This window comes from Tigriopus californicus, chromosome 3 (assembly GCF_007210705.1).
Source record: "Tigriopus californicus strain San Diego chromosome 3, Tcal_SD_v2.1, whole genome shotgun sequence".
NCBI classification, from domain to species: Eukaryota; Metazoa; Arthropoda; class Copepoda; order Harpacticoida; family Harpacticidae; genus Tigriopus; species Tigriopus californicus.
In genome coordinates, this window is record NC_081442.1 from 11,095,636 (window position 1) to 11,114,838 (window position 19,203).

Sequence of the window (19,203 nt, forward strand, 5' to 3'; positions counted from 1 at the left end):
TCTATCATCACCCATTCGTGGTTTATATGAAGTTTCATTTCTTGATTCGTAGGCACACTGATTGGGATTTTCTCTCAAATCAAAACGGGAGGAGAGGAGGTCCGTGAGCGCGCCTTGGATTTCCTGCTCCGAAAAATCAAAGCCGATGGAAATGCTTTGTTAAATAAAGAAGCCGAGGCGATTCTTCTCCAAGAAATCAAGGGCTCTCTTAAAGTAAAAAAAAAAACAACTCATCAGACCCCACAATCGGAAACAATAACCCCACGAACTGTTATCGTTCATTTCAGAATTGCACAGCAGAAGAGTTTCACATGTTCATGAATATTCTGGACCAAACGAGCATTCCCAAAATGCTGAGTGGACAGGCTCAATTATTACAATTGGCCACTTTAATGGCTGATATCGACAAGCCTTTTGACCCCGAGGACACGGAATGTGTGGGGAAGTTTGTGGAATGTGCCAAGACTGCCTCCAAATTTCTTTCGGTAGGTGGTGAAGATTTTTTAACCAAAAAAAAAATTCTTTCGGTAGGTGGTGAAGATTTTTTAACCAACAAAAAACACAAATTAATAGTCAATCATGGGTGGTTATCTTTGTTTCAGTCTCAAGTGAAAGGCACGGATTTCTGCTCGTACATTTGCTTGGAGATTCTGCCTCAGTTTCACTCGATTGAAGACGCGAATGCTCAATCGCAAATACTCAAGATTCTGGCCGAGTGCTCGCAAAACACGGCCTCATTGAAAGAGCCTTTGAAGGCCACGCAGAACATATTTAAGAAGCTTCTAGATTACGTGCCTTTGCCTCCGGCCGATGCGGCTGAAAAAGCTGGAATTGAGACGCCGGATTTCGAGTTCACCAAGGTGGAATGCCTGTTGTCCGCGTATCATAATGTTGGCCGCGAATCGCCCGAATATTTGACAGGAAACCCAGAGAGATTGGAGGACTTCAAGGTAAGAAAGGCTTGAGCGAATCAATCCTTGGTGTTAAGGCAGAACATCTCGAAGATAGGATTGAGTGAGGCTCAAAATGAAAAAGAACCTTCACGTTGTTCAAAGAGAGACCTGCTTTTGTGCATATTTTAGGGCATAAAACAGAGTGTTGGGAAGCAAATTTCAACCATCTCTAATAGAGGTGTGTAAAGTACCGGATCGGATGTCAGTTGTGTGAGTTAGTCAGGCTGCGCCACAATCGTGTCAAGAACTACCATGATTGTAGCACATCGAGTGCATCCAAATTTTTCATGACAAAATTGTTCGCCATCTTAGGAAATCGTTCGACAATTATTTCAAACCATTTAAGTCCAACATTCGTTTCATGAAGATGAAATTATATGGCAAGTGACAAAAATATGTAGAAATACAAAAAAACATATTTATGGCCAACATTTTGTCATCAGTAAGAAGTGTGGTGACACTTTCTTCATGGTAGAACCAGAGGGCGCACTAATATGAAATCCCAATGCTTCACACTTCTCTATAGTGAACCACAACACTAATGTCGTGAATTAGTACTTCGGAAGCAAGTATACGCATTGCGTTCTAATACAAATGAGACTAGCCCTAGGTCGCTGCAAATACATATTTCAATTGTCCTATATTGTGATGGGAGTGTTGAGTGCAAAAGCGTTTGCCCTTCCATCGCTTTAAATATGGCAACCTCAAGGAATTTTCATTGCTCTTGATATTTGTCTTGGCTTTAGAGGGAATTGGAAGGCATTAGCGTCGTAAAAGTTTCTTGATCTATGCCATTACCTTTTCAGAAACGCCTTACCTACTTTGCCCGTTGCCTCAAAGTATACATCAAGAAGCTCAATGACTTCCTACAACAATCTGGCAACAAGACCAAGCCCGAACACGCCCTCAAAGCTTTGGCCCTTAAATGCACAACTAACATCAACACCCTCATACTAGATCTGATGAGAAACACGCCCATCTACAAGGCCAAGATCAGCCTATCTTGGATTGAGGAGCGAAAAGTGCCAACCAAGCGGCCGATTACAGCCGTGACAACGGGAAACGGAGTTCAAGTCAACAAAAAGGCCAGAAAGTCATTCGACACGTCCGAAATCCGATCCAAGGCCAAATGGCAGGAAAAGGGGGGTAAAGTGTACACTCCCCCGACCGGAAAGTTCAGTTCCAAACACGGACAGTTCGGTGAGTTGTTGTTGGATAATAACTTTGAAAGGAGTTTCATGGGATAGAATTGAATAGAACTGTGATATTTACTTTGTAGATGCTAATGGCAGTAATGGAGGACGCCGAGGTGGATCAGGGAGAGGGCGTGGGGGCCGGGGGCGAGGGCGAGGGCGTTTCCGAGGAAGGAAGTCCTATTGAAGAGCTTGAGATTGGTTGTTGCGTAGTGCCGTGGTTCGGACCGGAATGCCATTTTTGCGTCAAGGACCCCGTTTAGGGCTCCCATCACAAGCTTTAAAGAGAGTACAAAATCAAATTCAAAACCCCTGAAAGGAGTGGCAAAACGTGACCCTGCCTTTCTGGGTCTCGGAACCAGGGCTGCTTTAAAACTCGTTCTTGATCTTGGGTCTTCACTTCTGTACCCCTTTTCGCTTGAATTGGAAGCCCTAAAAGAGGTTCGTTCATCAAGTTAAATAGCTGAATTTTTGGTTCGAAACCCATCGGTATTGTTTTGCCAGTATTGAAAACCCGATCCTACATTTTTGTAAAATAACCGTTCATACCCCAAGGCGTTTTGAGGGTGCTCATGTTTGAAATAAATAACTAATGCTTCACATCCAAGAAAAAGTAGGGCTACTGAAGAAGGTATTTGCTTATCCCACAATAAATTGAGTTTTAGCGGGTTATGCCAGAGGAGAAAGTCTTGATTGTTTGTTACTAAGGTTGAAAAATGGGATTTCTTTTACAATACAGAATCAGATTAGCATTTAAAGCAAATTACGATCTCTTCTGGCTAAAATGAATTGTGCTAAAACTTAAGCGAGCTTTTCTGGTGGAAGATTTTCAACAACATATCACCTCTCCGTTTAAGATACAGTCTCAACCACTTGACAATGGAAAGGGATGCTAGGGTTAAGAATCAACATTTTGTTTGCAAGTAAACGAATTAAAAGTTTTTCATTTTTCAGCTCAATCGAAAGACGCAACCATAAGCAATGCCCTCTTACAGTTCGCCATTTAACTAAGTAATAATTACAAGTAAATAAGCGAGCGCCTAATGTAGTTATCGATGAACGGTTTTGAGTTGGCATCATCAATTTCAGAGGCTATAGGGGATGTCAAGTAAAGGAAATTCAAGGAAAAATGTGGTCTGGCACCCTGATTTTGAGCATTTTGGGGAGAGAGAACTAAGACAAACATCACAGTCAACTCGCACCATTCGCCCATTGATTTTTCAATAATCGAGTGTTTTTGAGCGAGTTGTGTTACAAATCCCTACTAAATGATCATGTTTGGTGTTAATCAGTGAACGCACTATCAAATTGGCTCAGTACGCTCAATACCATAATGCTAATTGTCATGACAAGCGTGTAAAATGGAAAAAAATGTCAAAATCCAATGCATGCACAGTGCGGTTTGGCTAGGCACGTTGTCTTGGATTTTACTCCATGGAATAACGTCAGCTGTCCATGAACGCGTTTACTTGACTAGCCCTATAGCCATCTACTGTTCAGGAGGCTGTTTTCTTGAAAAGATAGCTCGTATACGCCTAATAGGGCGTTATTTCGGACGAAATTGGCATTTCAGTGTAGTGAAAAGGTAGTTAATCGTATATGTATTTATATTTGTTTTAACATGATGTATCTCCAAATTGCAATCCTTACTAACACCATTATGAATGGTTTTTTTTTTTCAATTTATGTACAGAGTTAGACATGGGAGTCCACGGGGTGAGGTGGCATAGCAGGGTGACCCTTTTTGAAGATATTGGAATTGTCCCTTTTTAAGGTAAGGCGCCCACTGCGGCCAGTTATTTCTGTTTGCCTTGACTACATCGATGGGTTCCTGACAGCTTGTCCTGAGGACTTCCATGTCTCAGTACATATACCCTATAAAAATCTCCTTTGTTGCAGGATGCCAGTTTTGGCCGGCCCTAGTCATAAAGAGTGAAATTTCGATAAACGTTATTCTCCACCGATTAGTTGGCGGTGCTCGTTTTCAAATTTGTGGCAAAATGTTAAAAGGTTTAGATAGAGACATTAGGGGTTATTAATATCGTGTTAGGTTAGGTTGGGTTAGGTTAGGTAAGGTTTGATTAGGTTTGATTAGGTCAGGTTAAGATTTAAAAAAGTAGCACCGCCAACTAATCGGTGGAGAATAACGTTTACCTGAAATTTCTCCTTATGAATTCAAGGCAAAGACTAGTTCCGAGAAGTGGTTCAAATCTCGGTCAAACTTTTAAGCAAACCATCGACTTTAATGACTATCTTTCTACGTCAGCCACATATTCTAAATGGTGGAAACAAGGACTTAAACTTGGAAATGCATTCATTTATGCAAAAACGAATCAATGCTTATTCCCTCTGGCACTTGGATCTGTGACTTTGGTTGAATGTAATAATTCATGTTGTTTGATCTGAAAGACTCGATATGTTGTCTAACCTTGGCGATTGATTTCTTTCCCAACCAGAGAGAATAAAAGCTAAGAGAGTTGTTCAACGGAAAAAAACGATCAACATCAAGATTCATTCCTGATTCTTGTTACATGGTTTTTTTCGGTCCATAATAATGCAATTTTTGTGAACTTCCTAACCACTACAGCAGTATGAAAATGAAATATTTCAAAATGTTACTTATCTTTATATTGATATATCACCTGATTGATCAACGAATAAGAGTTGACGAACCCTTAAATGTAGGGTTGATCCAAAATTTTGGTCAAAAACTTGTCCAAGTCTGACTTAAATCCTGCTACTGGATCAACACCAACATATGCCCTACGAATATTTGAATGGCAGTAAATTAAACAATGAAGGAGCCCAAGAAAGAAGAAGAGAAGTGAACTTCATTGTTCGAACTAGCCTGGATTCTCGAGGGCTTGAAGGTGCTCTCAAAACGCACATTAAGCCTCTACGGTCACTACAATTGACCCTAAATCCTGGGTTGGGACAAAGCTCATGGATACTTTTGAAAACGTACAATATCAGATACCTTTCGTACCTTCTCTGAGTACTGCACAATCCCAACCTTTCTAACCTCTCCCAATACGAGAGCTCTCTCATATCTTCAATGTTTCTAGTAAAACATCTTTGGACTTGCTCGACCTTTTGCAAACTTGCTGAACTCAATGGAGCCCAAATGGGTGAAGCATATTAAAGATGTCGCTGAACAACCGACTTGTACAGTTTTAGCATATCGTGGTACTAACTCTGGACAAAAGACTTGCTTTATGAAAGACAAATCTATCATGTTCTAGTATACTGACCACACACGGTGCTTATATTTTCCGGTTAAATGTTTGCTCAAATGCCAAGACCATCTAAATGCCATCTATAAATGCTTTTTTTTCCAAGAAGCAAAAGGAACAACTTTTGTGAAATACACATGTTAAAAAGTAGCTCAGATAAATGTGTTAAATCACTTAAAGCCCATTAAAATGCATCATTGTCAAAAACGTAGTCAATCAGTATTAAACTAAATCTTAGTTGTGTTTTCAGGTCAAATTTCATAAACTTCTATGTATGACATGCTTAATCATTACAACTTTAAGGTTGCGTTTTACGCTTTAAAATATCCAAAAATAGCCTAATTATGTTTTGCAATCAAATTTGATGCAAATGCAATCTTTGAAAGCGAGATATCTTGTCGTTTACTTCATGGATTCGAATAAAATTTTATTCCGAAACGCAACTAAGGTTACTCCCAACATATATTGATTACGCTTTTAAAAATATGATCTCTTTGTAGGTTTGAAGTGGATGAATATTCTAATCTGAGCTACAATCCAAGATGATTTTTTACAAAAGTTGTTCCTTTTGTTTCAATAACAACGAAAATCGTTATCAGAAGTCTTGACATTTGCAAGAAAACCATATCAGTATTGTGAGTAACACCGTGCACATCAATAGAATTCATCCTTTGCATGATTATCAACGTAAAAACTCAAGTCAAGGCAAGATTAAGTGATCTATCTGGATTTTGTCTATGCTTGGTCATTTTTGAATGTCTATCAATGTCGATGTTTCAAAAACATCTTGCATATTTCATGCGAAGTCTTCAAGAGAGAACCTAACTACCGTACGTCCGATGACTGATCCGTTTCAGTGCTCCATTATGAACTCAACAGTGAATGATACCTGGGACGAAGATGCATCGGATTTGTTACAAGATGAATATGATGATGGGTGGGTCTGGGACGACGCCACCTGGATCTTATGCTCATCTTTCATCATATTCACAATGCAAACAGGTAATTAATTCCACCCAGGCAAAACGAAGCCCGAATCATTCGATAACGCATTCAAAACCAGGTTTTGGCATGCTCGAGTCCGGATGCGTGTCATTAAAAAATGAAGTGAACATCATGATGAAGAACGTGGTGGATGTGGTTCTGGGTGGAATCACGTATTGGGCATTTGGCTATGGTTTCAGCTACGGATCTGGACCAGGAACGAATCCATTCTTTGGATTTGGCGATTGGTGAGTCAAATTCTATTTCAATTGTTCATCGCTGAACAACCACGAAATGATCTTGGAGACTTGAGCACTTATCAAACGTTTCCCGCCTTCAAACGATAAACCGGCAAGGAGGTTCTCACGCTCCTCCGAGTTCTGACAATTGGCGTAGACTTCCATCAAGTTGGCCAAGGTTGAATATTCATCGGCAATGGCCGAAGCCATAGGCCAAGTCACGCCATGTTGGCAGCAAAGGATTCGGGTGAATCCATCTTTGACGGTTAGGGGCTTGTTTTTCCTGGAGTTGTCATTGAACTCCTTGAAAGAGAGAAGGACGTGATCGGCATCATGGACAATGTTGAGATCCAAATCTTGGTGGGTCCAACTCCGCAAGGTGGCGTGACAGTACTTATCTTGGAGAAACCGGGTGGTCAAAGTTAGAAAAGCAACGGACTCTTTCAGGTCTTCCGTTCGCTTGATGTTGAACCTGTGAGGGAGGTAAAAGTAAATTGTTGTTGAATGTGGTAATTGGTTAGCATTATGGAAGAGGCTTTTATGGAAAGGAATTGAAATACTTAAGAGAACAAATATATGCTAGATAATATGCTTTGAAAAGTGCCAATTTGAGCTCTGTTCGTTCTTATTTATTGTTCGTGCTCATAATCCAGGCATCTTTTTGTGAAATATTGAGTTATTGAAGTTTTTCTTCAAAATTTTGACAATTCCGCCATAAAAGCTATCATCGTTCAAAGAATAATATTTTCCGCTTATAATGCACTCCATTTACCAGCCAATACAATAAACTCAAAAACTCAGTATTTTGGTTGTACTTCCCATTGGTTCATTTTAGAGTTCAACACAAAGTACTCATACGACATATTCCTTGTTATGGGAAAGCCACTAGGCCCTTCCACTTTTCAATCCCAATATATCTCTTGATGAGTCCAAGAATTAATGAATATCAACTTTTACCCTTCGACAGCGGATGTTGAGGCCATGGCTTGTTCAAGAGCTTGCAAGTTGAACTTTTGCCCGTTGGCGCCATTGGCCCAATATTTCATCTTCTTATTAAACTCTTCCACCAAATACCATCGATAGGGCAGGCCGCAATCCCGCAAGCGCGTCTTCTGTTCTTTATAACGCCCATCGATGATTGAATTCTTGAGATCGTCCATCCGCTTCCGCTCCACAATATAAGGCAAGACAAGTTCCCGGGGTTCTCTCTGACTTAGACGAGACGGATCCACGGTCACTTTTTCCTTGGCAATCCAAATGAAGTCCCCGACATGCAATTTCCGAGTCTCGTGACTCACCTAAAGTTAGATACACGTTTTGAATCACCTCTTGGCGTCTTATCAACGCATGTGAGTGAATGAAACAAAGAGAGATATTGGATTCAAAAGAACGGGGAGACGGAGCTATTAGTCTATTAGTCTGAGTGGGGAGCTCAGTTCAATTCACCTCCCCGAATCTTCTCAAGGAAGCACGCTAAATCGACGCCTTCAGACGGAAAACCCCAATCTGATACCGAACCAAGTAGATGCATCTCAACCTTGCCGATGTAGCGACCCTGATTCTACTTTATTTAATCGTCGGACCTTTACGGTCCGCCATAATGCCCAACAATATCTCAACTTCAGAAGGAACTGGCTTGACAACCAAGGACATGTTGAAGGCTTCCCCTAAAAATTGAATCCCTAAAAAATCTGGTCAGAATATCTTCCCCCGAGTCGTGTGCTAAGAATCGAACGCTTGAAGAAATTCGCTTCATTTCAATCATTTGGGACTCACTCCGTTGGCCGTGAGCTCCTTCAAAGCCGTGGCCTTTTTGTTCGATGTTCCACGGGCTTTTCCGCCTCCCCCACCCGTGACCTCCGCAAAGTCCACAATTAACACGATTTCATATTCTCCGGAGGGAAGGGTAAATTCAGATGGGTGATCATCTTCCTGGCCAATATCCTCCTCAGTGTCAATTAATTGCGGGGATCTTAGATCCATCACCCATTTGGGGATGCTGCTTTCTGGGATGAATTCTACCCCAGTTTTCTTTTTGGAGCACTTCCGTTTCTCGCCTTTAACCGCTTTGGCGCTTTTGACCGGGTTTTTGGATCTGGATGGCTTTGGTGGCAAGATTGCAGGCTCATCCTCGTCACTATCACTGATTGAGTGAAAGTTCCTTTCCTGAAAACATGGAAACAGGACAACATCATTTTCTGGTTAGTTATTTACCTCATAAATAAGCGTAGGATAGAAGGATAGTTTATTTAGGTCCAGTCAAGTGTTCACCCTTTTCAGCCATTTGGGGGCAAAATAACTTTTTTTCGCAATTTGTAACCTTTAAATAATCTTTACCCCAGCTATCAAAATTTCAGTGAAAAATTGTCTTTTGAGTAACATTTTGACATCTTATCATGCAGTATAAAAAGGTAAGAATAAGTAGAAATTTCAACGCAATAAACAGAAAAAAATGCTAGCCTTTTTTGTTTTAGGGAAACTCCTTCACTTTGCCTCATAAAAGTTTGCTTTGGCTAATTCTATCGTGCAGTTGAAAGCGAATATTGCACATTTCTTGATTCTTCTGACGCCATACCAATTATCTGCACTTTTTCCACTGCAGAGAGGGCCCAAAGTATTTTTTTCTCCCTATTTTTTTATCTCACCACTTTGGAAGGATCCACCCACGGTTTAGAAATAGATGTGTTCTGTCCAATTTGAGCCATAATCGAGTCATCTCCATCATCGAGGTCAAACCCATCATCAGTTCCGCGTCTCAAAATGGGGTCCTTCAATATTCATCTTTCTTGAAATAAATATGATCAAGTCAAATGGATGGTTGAAAGCTCTCCGAACCTGAGAAAATAATTTCGCTCGAGCAGAGAGCGAGGTCTTGCTCTTGGGGACAGCTTGGGATATTTCTTTGGCCAAGGATGGCGGAGGTGTGATCTCGACCTCATTCGGATTGATCACAGGGATCCGAAAGCCACCAATTACCCCGGATACTCGCTTGGATGTCAATTCCCCTTCGAGCTCCGTTTCAAATTGAGACGAAGCTCTTCGTAATCCAACTTCGGGAGCCGACCAGGATCGATTCATGTAGTTGTCCTGATTCAATTTCAAGGCCAACATCCGATCCTCTTCTTGCTGTTCTTGTTGTTGTTTGAATGGTGGCAAATCCATGGCGGTGGAAACGCCATTCCATTCTTGAGACAATTGGCGGGCTAAAACTAGATCTGGATCGGATTCATCCTCATCGAAACTATGTCAAAAGATGAGTGAAGAACTGCTATGACATATATGACAAATGAAACAAATTGAACTCACTTGAGTTTGGGGGGTTCATCAGAGACATTCTCCATGGATATTTGTTTGGCCAATTCAATGTCCGGATCATTTTCCTTGGATTCGCTATAACATTGATTAGGAAATACGTTTTTGAAAGGCCCATAGTTACCACTGATCAAACGATTACCTGATTGGTAAAACGTATTCTGTCTTCGTCGTCTGGAGTTTAGGAGGAATCACTGATGATCTGAATAGATATTGATGAGACATTCAAGATAAAGTAACTCATATATATCTATATCTATAATTGTCTTACCTTATTGGTGACAATATTGCTGCTTTGGGTGTAATCCATTGCATTTGCATAGCATCAATAACCGTTTGATCGAAACCAGACAGAACTTTACAGTGACTTAAATTATTCAGTTTCAGCGGATATTTTTTCAAAGACAACAAACATTCTTCATATTTCTTGACCATTACCAAATCATCGGCATTTGATTCAATTAAATATTGCAAGGCATTTTCAAAAACCGGATTCGGATTCGAAATTTGGATTTTACGCCGTTTTTTAATTTGAGCCATTATTTTCTGAGCTCTTCTTCCAATTGTTGTTGAACGCCAGGTTTCGAAATCAGTTCTGATTGGTCCAAAACACTTAGGGTGACGAGAAATTGCTTTCGAATTTCAGGTTCTTGAACGCTGAGGGCAAAGCTATTGGACCAGTCTTTACGACGTTCTTATTTCAACTGTCTTTTGCTACCACAGCCACCACCATTGTTTCTGGTGGAATTGCCGAAAGGTAATAATAAATTGGGGCTGAATTACCGATGGAGTCCATCATTGTTCGACCTCCGCTTATTCCGTCTTAGATGCAATTTTTACGCCTACTGCTTGTTCTCTTTGGTGAATACGGTGGTGTATTGTTTCCCGGCGGGTTGGTTGTGGGGACAACACGGTTTTTTGAAGAATTTGGGCGCTGTGGATATTGCCGGGAGTGGGGGCGTTCACTTGGTGGGCGGATCTTCGGGTAAGTTATAGTACCTTCCTAAATAATGGTCTACGGTCTACCTTATTCACGTCAGAGAGCAGCTCTGGGTGAGCTAATTTGAACGGGCAGGTCATGAAATCAATCACGCAACCTAGTAATATTGGCCAATGAAATTTGCTTCCTCGTTACCTTGAAGATGAACTTTGATTTTATATTCAATTTCAAGAGAGTCTCTATCAAGGCTATTGTTGGAGGTTCACACTCCAACCCAAACAAAACCTACTTTGTCAATATCAGTAGCACACTTACTTTGGCTTTGAATACACTTTAGGAAATGATGTATCAAACTGCGACTAAGTCCCGTGGGGTCAGCTCACGGTCAGGATGTTTGTCTCTGCTTCTCCTCCACAGGATACGACAAAGAAGCTCAAAATCGGGGCATCAAACTTAGTTTTTCACTACTTTTCACCTCACGCCGCGTAATTAAACCAAATGGCATGATTGTCATTCGTCACGTCACTGGATTTCTTGGCTTAATGGCTTAAAAGTGAAATGACTCTCAATGCTATTGCAGCTTTTGTGGCCGCCTCAATTATGGGACCTCGATTGGGCCGTTGGGATATATCGGGTGATCCCCCAATGGGTAGTCCAACTAATGCGTGCATCGGTTTATTTATGCTTTGGTGGGGATGGATGGCGTTCAATGCTGGCAGCACTTTCGGAATTTCGGGTCGAAAATGGATTTTGGCCGCCAAGGCCACGTGCACAACAATGGTTTCCTCCTTTGCTGGCGGCATTTTCTCGATATTCCATAGTTTATACGTTACCAATGGAAAACTGGACATCCTCATGCTTATCAATGGAATCTTAGGAGCTTTGGTTGGGGTCACAGGTAATCAAGAGTTACATTGGGGATTTTCATATCATATCAAGGATTTGGTTGCTCTCAAAAGTGGGTGTTCAGTCTTACAAGGTTAATTGTCAATGTTCAATGGCTTATCGATGTTTTTACCTTTGGTCAACTGATCACATTTTCAGTCAATCAAAATGGTTACTTTGAATAAATAGTTGAATGTACAAAGATGGAGGTTGGTATGAATTAAATCAGAACCATGTGTTAAAGGACGACTTCAAAACTGTTGGAGATGCTCTGGAGAGCAATAAATGAAGATCACTAAAAACTGTTTTGGATTGAGCACTCTAATAGACATTTTCAAGCCGGCGTCATCAATTTCCACGGCTATCACCATCTAGCGTGTAAAGGACTGGTTTCTTGAAAACAGGCTCGTTTAGTAGTTTATTCCATTCAGGGTGATCAAGACACGGTTAAGCTAACATAGGCTTTCACTTGTTTATGCATTGGACCTTGGCCGTTGATGGCCCTAACAATTAAGGTATTTTTCTTGGATTTATGTACTGATTCAGACATGAGGTTCCTCAAAGGGAGCTAGTCCTTCTTTCGGTCACTCTTGAAAAAATGAATAATTGTTGTTGTCGTCGTAATTAGATGAAGCAAGCGGTTATGATCTCTTGCTCACAAAAATCGTGTTCAACTCTTGCTTTGATCTTTTATATACAGGATAATCCTCGACTTTAATTTGGGATAGGACATTTCAAACATAGTAATTAGACGCTTAACTTTTATTAGTCATCTAGTAATGTAGAACTCATTTCGATCACTTGACTTTAGGTGGATGCGCCATTGTGACTCCAAGGGAAGCAGTGTTCATTGGCATTATTGGATCATTTCTGGCCAATATTACCGCTCCTTTGCTTATTTGGCTGAAGATTGACGACGCTGTTGGAGCCACTTGTGTTCATGGTAAGTCACAACAAGAACATCTTGAATAAGGACATGAAAAGTCGAAATAGAAAATAACAATTTAGCTTAAAGCCAATAAGTTGCGTCTTTTGTCCAACGAGTCTATGTTTGGTATGAATTGATTGCAGATCTTGGTTTTTCAACTCATTTATTCATCTACATAAGTTAAACGTTATCTCACTCAAAGGGCTTTACAGAAGAGCGCCACACAAACATCACATTATTTAATGTTCTCCATTGTGCTGATCTGAGCCATAAAAGTGCATTATTTTACGCTCAGGCATATTTGATAACAGGTAGATGATACCTACGGTGCCAAGCAGAGCTCAGAACCTGCATTGGAAAATAAATTTTAAATTTTGAAATGGAGCCAATTCTCAGGTGTACCGTCTCCGTCCTAATTAAGACCCGTCCACGGTAGTAGTAACTACGGTGGTGCTCCAAACGTTCTCCAGGCCTGTAATGATGCCTGGATGGTCGGGTATCCATCCAGCTTTTTAAATCAAACGAGACCATTCACGTAATCAGGAAAGAGCGGAGCCCCTTTTTGCGTGTCTTTGTTGATCATTATCATGACACAGTCCAATAGGCCTATAACTTGTCTAGCTAGGAGTTCCAAGCGCGAGATCGAAAAGACAAAGGTAAAATCTGCCAGGGTTTCGAAGCGTCGCCGCAAAGCGTAATCCAGTACAGTTTTAACAATTTGCCCAACCGAAATCAAGTGATCACATCAATATGCTCAAATCATCGCTCTTTCTCGGCCTCATAACGATTTTAGGTCCAGGTAAGCTTATGTTTGAATTCAGATAACTAATCCAAAAAAAAAACGTTTCATTGTACTATTCGCTCCAGGAGCATATGGACAAGAGGACAAGGTCTTGTGGCTGGCAGCCTTGGATGGGGACGTGGATACGGTCAAGGCCGCTGTGAATGGAGGGGTCACATCAAGGCTGGCCAATGAGAATGGTCTGACATTGCTTCATGCGGCAGCAATGGGTGGTCACTTGTCTTTGGTCAAGTTCTTGGTGGAAAATGGAGCGGGAGTGAACCGGAAGAAGGTCAAAGGGGAAACGCCTCTTTTTATCTCTAGCGCCAATGGCAGGGTCGAAGTGGTCAAGTGAGTCTGGTTTTGAATGCCTTTAAGACGTTAGTGCTCTGTTTGGCCTTGTAAACATTGAAAGATTGTAAGGGATGTTTAGAAACGTTTGCTTTTTTTAGTAGTGTCAATCAAGATGATCTCTTGTTAAGACCAAAGCTATGCCTCAATTTTAGGGTAGATGCACAAAGGAGGTATTTCAGTTGTCCTACCCCATCCTCTGGACGCGATGAGCCCAACTCAGCTTGTAGATCGTATTCTCGAGTCGCGGCCAAAGTTTTCTCCCCCATTTGACCTTCTCTTCAAAGGTTTTCTCACCTTTCACCCAAGTTGAATTTTGCCCAGAAGCTGGATCTTTTAAGGTTAGAAGAGCTTGCCAATGATTTGATAGGTTTTAGTCACTCAAAATTTCTAAAGTCCGCAAAAGGGTTGTACGCGTACTTGAACGTACATTACTTCATTTCCATAAAAAACAAAAAAAGAAGCTGAGGTTTTAGCTAAAGAAGGGCAAGTCTCGGTCATTTCCATGACAGAAACTTGGCTTCGACCAGGGGTTCTAGACGGAGAGCTTTCCATGGTTGGTTTCAATTCAGATCGTTGCCCTGACAATCCCATTTTCATATGGGATTCGGTCATAAAATTTATGTGTATGTGATAGGAAAAATTTAAACATTAGCCAATGTCCCATGCCTTATGGAGAAGTAAAATCTTTATTTGTCACCTCCAAGGTCTCGATTTATCTATTTTAACCTTGTACGTAGAGGGTGTCAAGAAATCTACATCTTACTCGCTCGAAAAGCTGAAGGAGTTTTGAGATATTGCTCAATTTATCCCAGTATGTTGGCATAGTGTTCTGGACTTGATTTTATCCAATGACCCTGATCTGATACAACATGGTTATGTTCTACTAGTCTAGTGATGGGATCGGCCATTACTCAAAAGCCGGCCTGATCTAAAATGAGACCCGCCGGAAAGTTTGAGCATATCATGAAGTACAACCCCGAAGAATTTCTTGAAGTCTATATGAAGTCATCCCTCTTAGCCAGAACGGGGTTTTGAGCTCATCTAAGTAGGTTTACCTAATTGATTGAACAAATAAATCAGGTTATTGAGGAACTACAGTGTCACAATGCGGTTGATGTTGAAGGGTGGCTTGGTGGCCTATTTGATGTCTAGTCTAGTAAGATGTCCTACAAGGCTCCGTATTAGGTCCTGTCCCTTTCATTATCTTCATTGCTCCACTTCAGAAGCTAGTCGTAGAGAATGTGTGGGTAGATGGTGCTGAAACTATAGCATCTTTCAAGTCAGAATTAACAGATCAACCCTACATTCAAGGGCTAGCTCGGTCTGCTTTCATATACAGGGGATCACATTCCTTTTAGCAGTAAGTAAACCCCGTGAAAATACCAATTTATACCAATTCTATGCCAATTTGTAAGAATGACGTTGAGGTGTTATTTTGAATTTCCTGAGGAAATTGCACCTCCCTAATTTCAGCCTGTCTGACAACATCACAATGGATAGAATGCAATTGAATGCACTCGCTACAAATGGAAGAGATCGCGTCTCTCAATTCAGGAAATGTTTATTTCCCAAAAGTGGTAGCACATTGCAGACTTGATAAGTTGATTCCCTTTCCAGATACTTACTTGAACAAGGAGCCAAAGTTGACAAACCTGACGATGACAAGTGGACCCCTCTTCACATTTCTGCTTACCACGGACACTTGGGTGTCGTTCAGCTCTTGGTGGAGAATGGTGCCAATGTGAACTTGGAAGTAGATGAAGGAGCCACTCCCGTTTTGTTTGCTAGCCAAAATGGTCACACTGAAGTTGTCAAATATCTTCTGGAGAAAGGCGCTAATCCAAATAACTACGACAACGTTCGAAGGACCCCTCTTCACATGGCAGCCCTGAATGGGCACAAATCTGTAGCCCAGGTCTTGCTCAAGGCTGGAGCAAGGACAAATATCAGAGATGGAAATGGAATGACGCCCAAAGCAGCCGCCTTGTCAAGTGACAATAGTGACTTGGCTAATATCTTATGATTCGTTTCCACTGCATAAAAAAATCTTTTAAGAGTTTGAGAATGTAAAAAAAAGTATTTCTATACGATACTGAAGCAAGCATGCTATATTGTTAGAAATTGCACGGTTTTTTTATTGTAGGAAATATGCCACTTTCTTTGATTGCAATCAGATACTTTTTGGACCTTTAGGCTTAGCTAAGGGTCCATGGCAAGATAAATGACACATGTGCTAAGAAAATAGAGTATTTTGCTCATAGTAGGCTATTAGTTTGGACATATTTGAATGCATGATGCTTAGGGAACACTTGGACACCTTGAAAAATGCTGCACTAATTCCTGGTAATATCTTTTTAGCATAAAAAAGCGTCTTGTTGCAGGAACGCTTTCAAGAAACTCATTGATAAAAGATTCATGAAAATCCCTTAGACCTCTAGGTAGATTTAAACCTATCCCCCTGCTACTTCACTTCCATTGGCCTTCCGCAGGGGGATCCACTATCGCCAATTCTTTTCAATCTTTATGCATTCGACCTGCCTAAAGCCCTCACACACCAAGGCCCCACCATCAACCATTTTCCTGTTCAATATATTCAATATGCAGACGACCTGGTTCTCTTGGCTAATTTAGCCGTGGAATTGCAAAATGCCATCAATGCACTCCACGGTTATTGCCAAGAGAACGGTCTTCAAGTCAACACCATCAAGACGAAGGCCATGGTTTTCCATAAAGGTCGTCTGCCTCCCACCTCCTTCCATATTAACAATAGTCCGATTGAAATCGTCAACAGTTTTAACTATATCGGTTTCACCTTCTTCACTCCACTCTCCTTCATCAACCATCTCAAATCATCAATAGCCAAAGCCAGGGCCAGTATCAGATACATGTGCAATAGATTACCCATCAAGGATCGTCCCCTTCCAATAGTTTTTCAACTCTTCCGGATCTACATCACCCCAATTTGCCTCTACTGCCGTTACCTTTAGATGCCCAACTCCACCAAATCCGCCCTCAAATCCGCCAATGCCACCTTTGCCAGTTCCTCAAAAGATACTTGTGCTTGCCTCAATATGCCAATAATACATGGACGCATTTTCTATGCGAAACCGAGCCGCTCACCATCGGGCTGGCAAGGTTAGTGTCCAACAGTGTTGGGAACCTGACCTTTCCGAAGGTGATGTCCGGACACAAGCTATCATTTCCGGTCAAGGACTTGCTAACACCTTATTATCCTTGGCCCGACATCCCCTCGGAGTATTGGCGGTCACGCACCTTTGTCCGGCTCCAGGCCAAATGCCATCAGCGACGGGAGTTGACAAAGGATCTGTTCAATCTGGCTCATCCACTCTACTGCAATAACCAAGATTTTCATCACTTACCTCTACCTACCTGTCTTTGTACTATCTGTAACTCACCTCTTACCTTTTTTCATGTGCATTGAACCAATTCTAGTCATACTCATTGTGATATCACTTTCTAGTCATCTATTTTATTGCCTTTACCTTCTTGACATTTTTCTTGTTTTATCAACAAACCTTTGTATAATGAATATACAACAGATTTTATTCTACAGCTATTTTTACGCCATGACATGACCAAGAGTCGCAATAAAGAATTATTATTATTATTAATTCTCGACACACAAGGTTTCATGACATATGACATTTATCAAGTACATTTTTTAAATTTTCCTTTTCATTGGGCGGAGGTAGCGCTCTCTGCGTCGTGTAGGTGTGGACAAATAAACGTAAAATCAAATGAATTCGCTCTCGGATGCCAAGTTTTATCAAGATGATGTTGCTAAATAACTTGTTGTTCCAGCATTGTGACACAATGACTTAGAGATTTCTAGACACCTAGAAATCTATGAATGAGTACATCACTCGCTCTTTGGTGAAAAAATCAAATCCTCCGGGGGTAAAGTTTCCAACACATATGACCCCCCCCAAAAAGCATTAAGCAAGGAGATTTATGCTGTTTGCTCAATAGCTCATCTATACTTTTCAATCATCATTTCAAATCAGATTGTGCCATGAAAATGTAATTTTTGAAGTTTTGGTGAGTGATTGAAAAGCCATATTTCTGTCAAACTTACCTTCGCCTCATTTCAAGAACTAATAGTTCCTTAAGGAGTAAAACAGTCCCTAATTCTAGACCTTAACAAACTAACGGATAAAAGTTTCCATGTATTCAAACTAATAAATATTTGTTTAACGTCAAGAGAGGCACAAAGTCAAAAAAAAATCCGCCTGTTTTAACCTTTAGACCGTTTTCCTTGTTGATCAAGTGAACGTTTCGGACATAATTTTGGCCCTAAAAGGGTTTGTTTATTCCCTTGAAGACCTTTTTTTGGTTAGCTCGACGATAAACTATAATGCAATTTACTTTGCAGGATTTGGTGGAATGTGGGGCATGTTGGCTGTTGGGCTGTTTGCTGAAAAGGATGAGCTTGAGGGTTTCAGCCAATACGCAGGACTATTTCATGGTGGTGGTTTCTATTTGTTGGGAGTTCAAACATTATGTTGTGTTTGCTTCATCGCTTGGTCCTCCCTTCTAACTTATGTATTGATCAAAGTAAGGTGTACATTACCCTTCTTTTAAGAAATATTTTGTGGACTTGGGGTTAAATGAAATGAAATATTTACAGTTGCAACTCATTGTTGCATTGATGTAATATTTTATCCACCAATGAATTAGAGGTGACTGATCCGATTAACCCTGGAATGGGATAGGGCTAGACAAGCCCTCTAGATAGAGCTAATTTGGACTTTTGTTCAGAAACTTGGTCAGGTGTGACTTAAAAGTCCTTACCATCAATACCTACATATTCTCTATGAATATGAGAGGGAAATGAGGAATGATCTTTAAAGGCAAGGTGACTCCATTTTTTACTTACCGCTGGGACCGTGTCATAGGGCCGTTCAGGCACTCTTAGGCGGCTTGGACTATCTTGAACCGTTACATGTATTTTTTCCTTTTTTAGCCCGACCATGGCCTTAATCATTGCTGTCATAGTTTTGAATCAAAGAATAACTCTTTGGCACGCGTTTCATTCAAAAAAATACAAATTGCTTGCCAATGAGCCAAGTATCTGCTTTTTAAGTTCATGTCGTTAAATCTATTGGCCGGCTCCTCCGTGGCTTGTATTATTCCAGCGGCAAAGCCAAACTCACTCTGATGATCAGTTCCGTCGATTTAACACGTTTTTTTGGTACTTGACGCTCAAAATTTTTATCAGCCAAGAAATGAAAACTCTTTTTGGATGACAAATGTGCCAAAATATTTATTTGTTTGATTCAGAACGATTACATTCATAGTTAAGGCCACGGTAGTGCTAAAGAAGGAAAAAATACATGTAACGGCTCAAGACAGTCCAAGCCGCCTAAGAGTGCCCGAACGG

At 40.9% G+C, this 19,203-nt stretch overlaps 4 protein-coding genes across 4 annotated transcripts in view; 3 read left to right on the top strand and 1 right to left on the bottom strand.

Moving 5' to 3' along the window:
- The window catches only part of LOC131877902 (apoptosis inhibitor 5-like), a 4,697-nt gene extending 1,938 nt beyond the window's left edge, over positions 1-2,759 (top strand). The window contains exons 3-7 of the mRNA XM_059223734.1: positions 53-213; positions 288-485; positions 603-950; positions 1,760-2,153; positions 2,233-2,759. Of these exons, the coding sequence (XP_059079717.1) occupies positions 53-213; positions 288-485; positions 603-950; positions 1,760-2,153; positions 2,233-2,333 (1,202 nt within the window). The 3' untranslated portion in view covers positions 2,334-2,759. The remainder of the gene's footprint in view (positions 1-52; positions 214-287; positions 486-602; positions 951-1,759; positions 2,154-2,232) is intronic.
- Positions 2,760-6,218: 3,459 nt separating this feature from the next.
- Positions 6,219-19,203, top strand: part of LOC131877778 (putative ammonium transporter 3) — a 16,438-nt gene continuing 3,453 nt past the window's right edge. The window contains exons 1-7 of the mRNA XM_059223561.1: positions 6,219-6,381; positions 6,443-6,611; positions 10,561-10,671; positions 10,742-10,899; positions 11,435-11,752; positions 12,551-12,682; positions 18,196-18,377. Of these exons, the coding sequence (XP_059079544.1) occupies positions 6,219-6,381; positions 6,443-6,611; positions 10,561-10,671; positions 10,742-10,899; positions 11,435-11,752; positions 12,551-12,682; positions 18,196-18,377 (1,233 nt within the window). The remainder of the gene's footprint in view (positions 6,382-6,442; positions 6,612-10,560; positions 10,672-10,741; positions 10,900-11,434; positions 11,753-12,550; positions 12,683-18,195; positions 18,378-19,203) is intronic.
- Positions 6,466-10,524, bottom strand: LOC131877777 (crossover junction endonuclease MUS81-like). Its single transcript, XM_059223559.1, has 8 exons — positions 10,186-10,524; positions 10,057-10,116; positions 9,909-9,992; positions 9,438-9,843; positions 9,248-9,370; positions 8,379-8,768; positions 7,560-7,900; positions 6,466-7,074 (listed from the first exon to the last, which is right to left on the bottom strand). The coding sequence occupies exons 1-8, from the start codon at positions 10,452-10,454 to the stop codon at positions 6,624-6,626; spliced, it is 2,124 nt and encodes a 707-aa protein (XP_059079542.1). The 5' UTR covers positions 10,455-10,524; the 3' UTR covers positions 6,466-6,623.
- Positions 13,224-15,892, top strand: LOC131877779 (ankyrin repeat, PH and SEC7 domain containing protein secG-like). The gene is made up of 3 exons (XM_059223562.1): positions 13,224-13,466; positions 13,535-13,799; positions 15,420-15,892. Exons 1-3 carry the CDS (start codon positions 13,418-13,420, stop codon positions 15,823-15,825), a joined length of 720 nt encoding a protein of 239 aa, XP_059079545.1. The 5' UTR covers positions 13,224-13,417; the 3' UTR covers positions 15,826-15,892.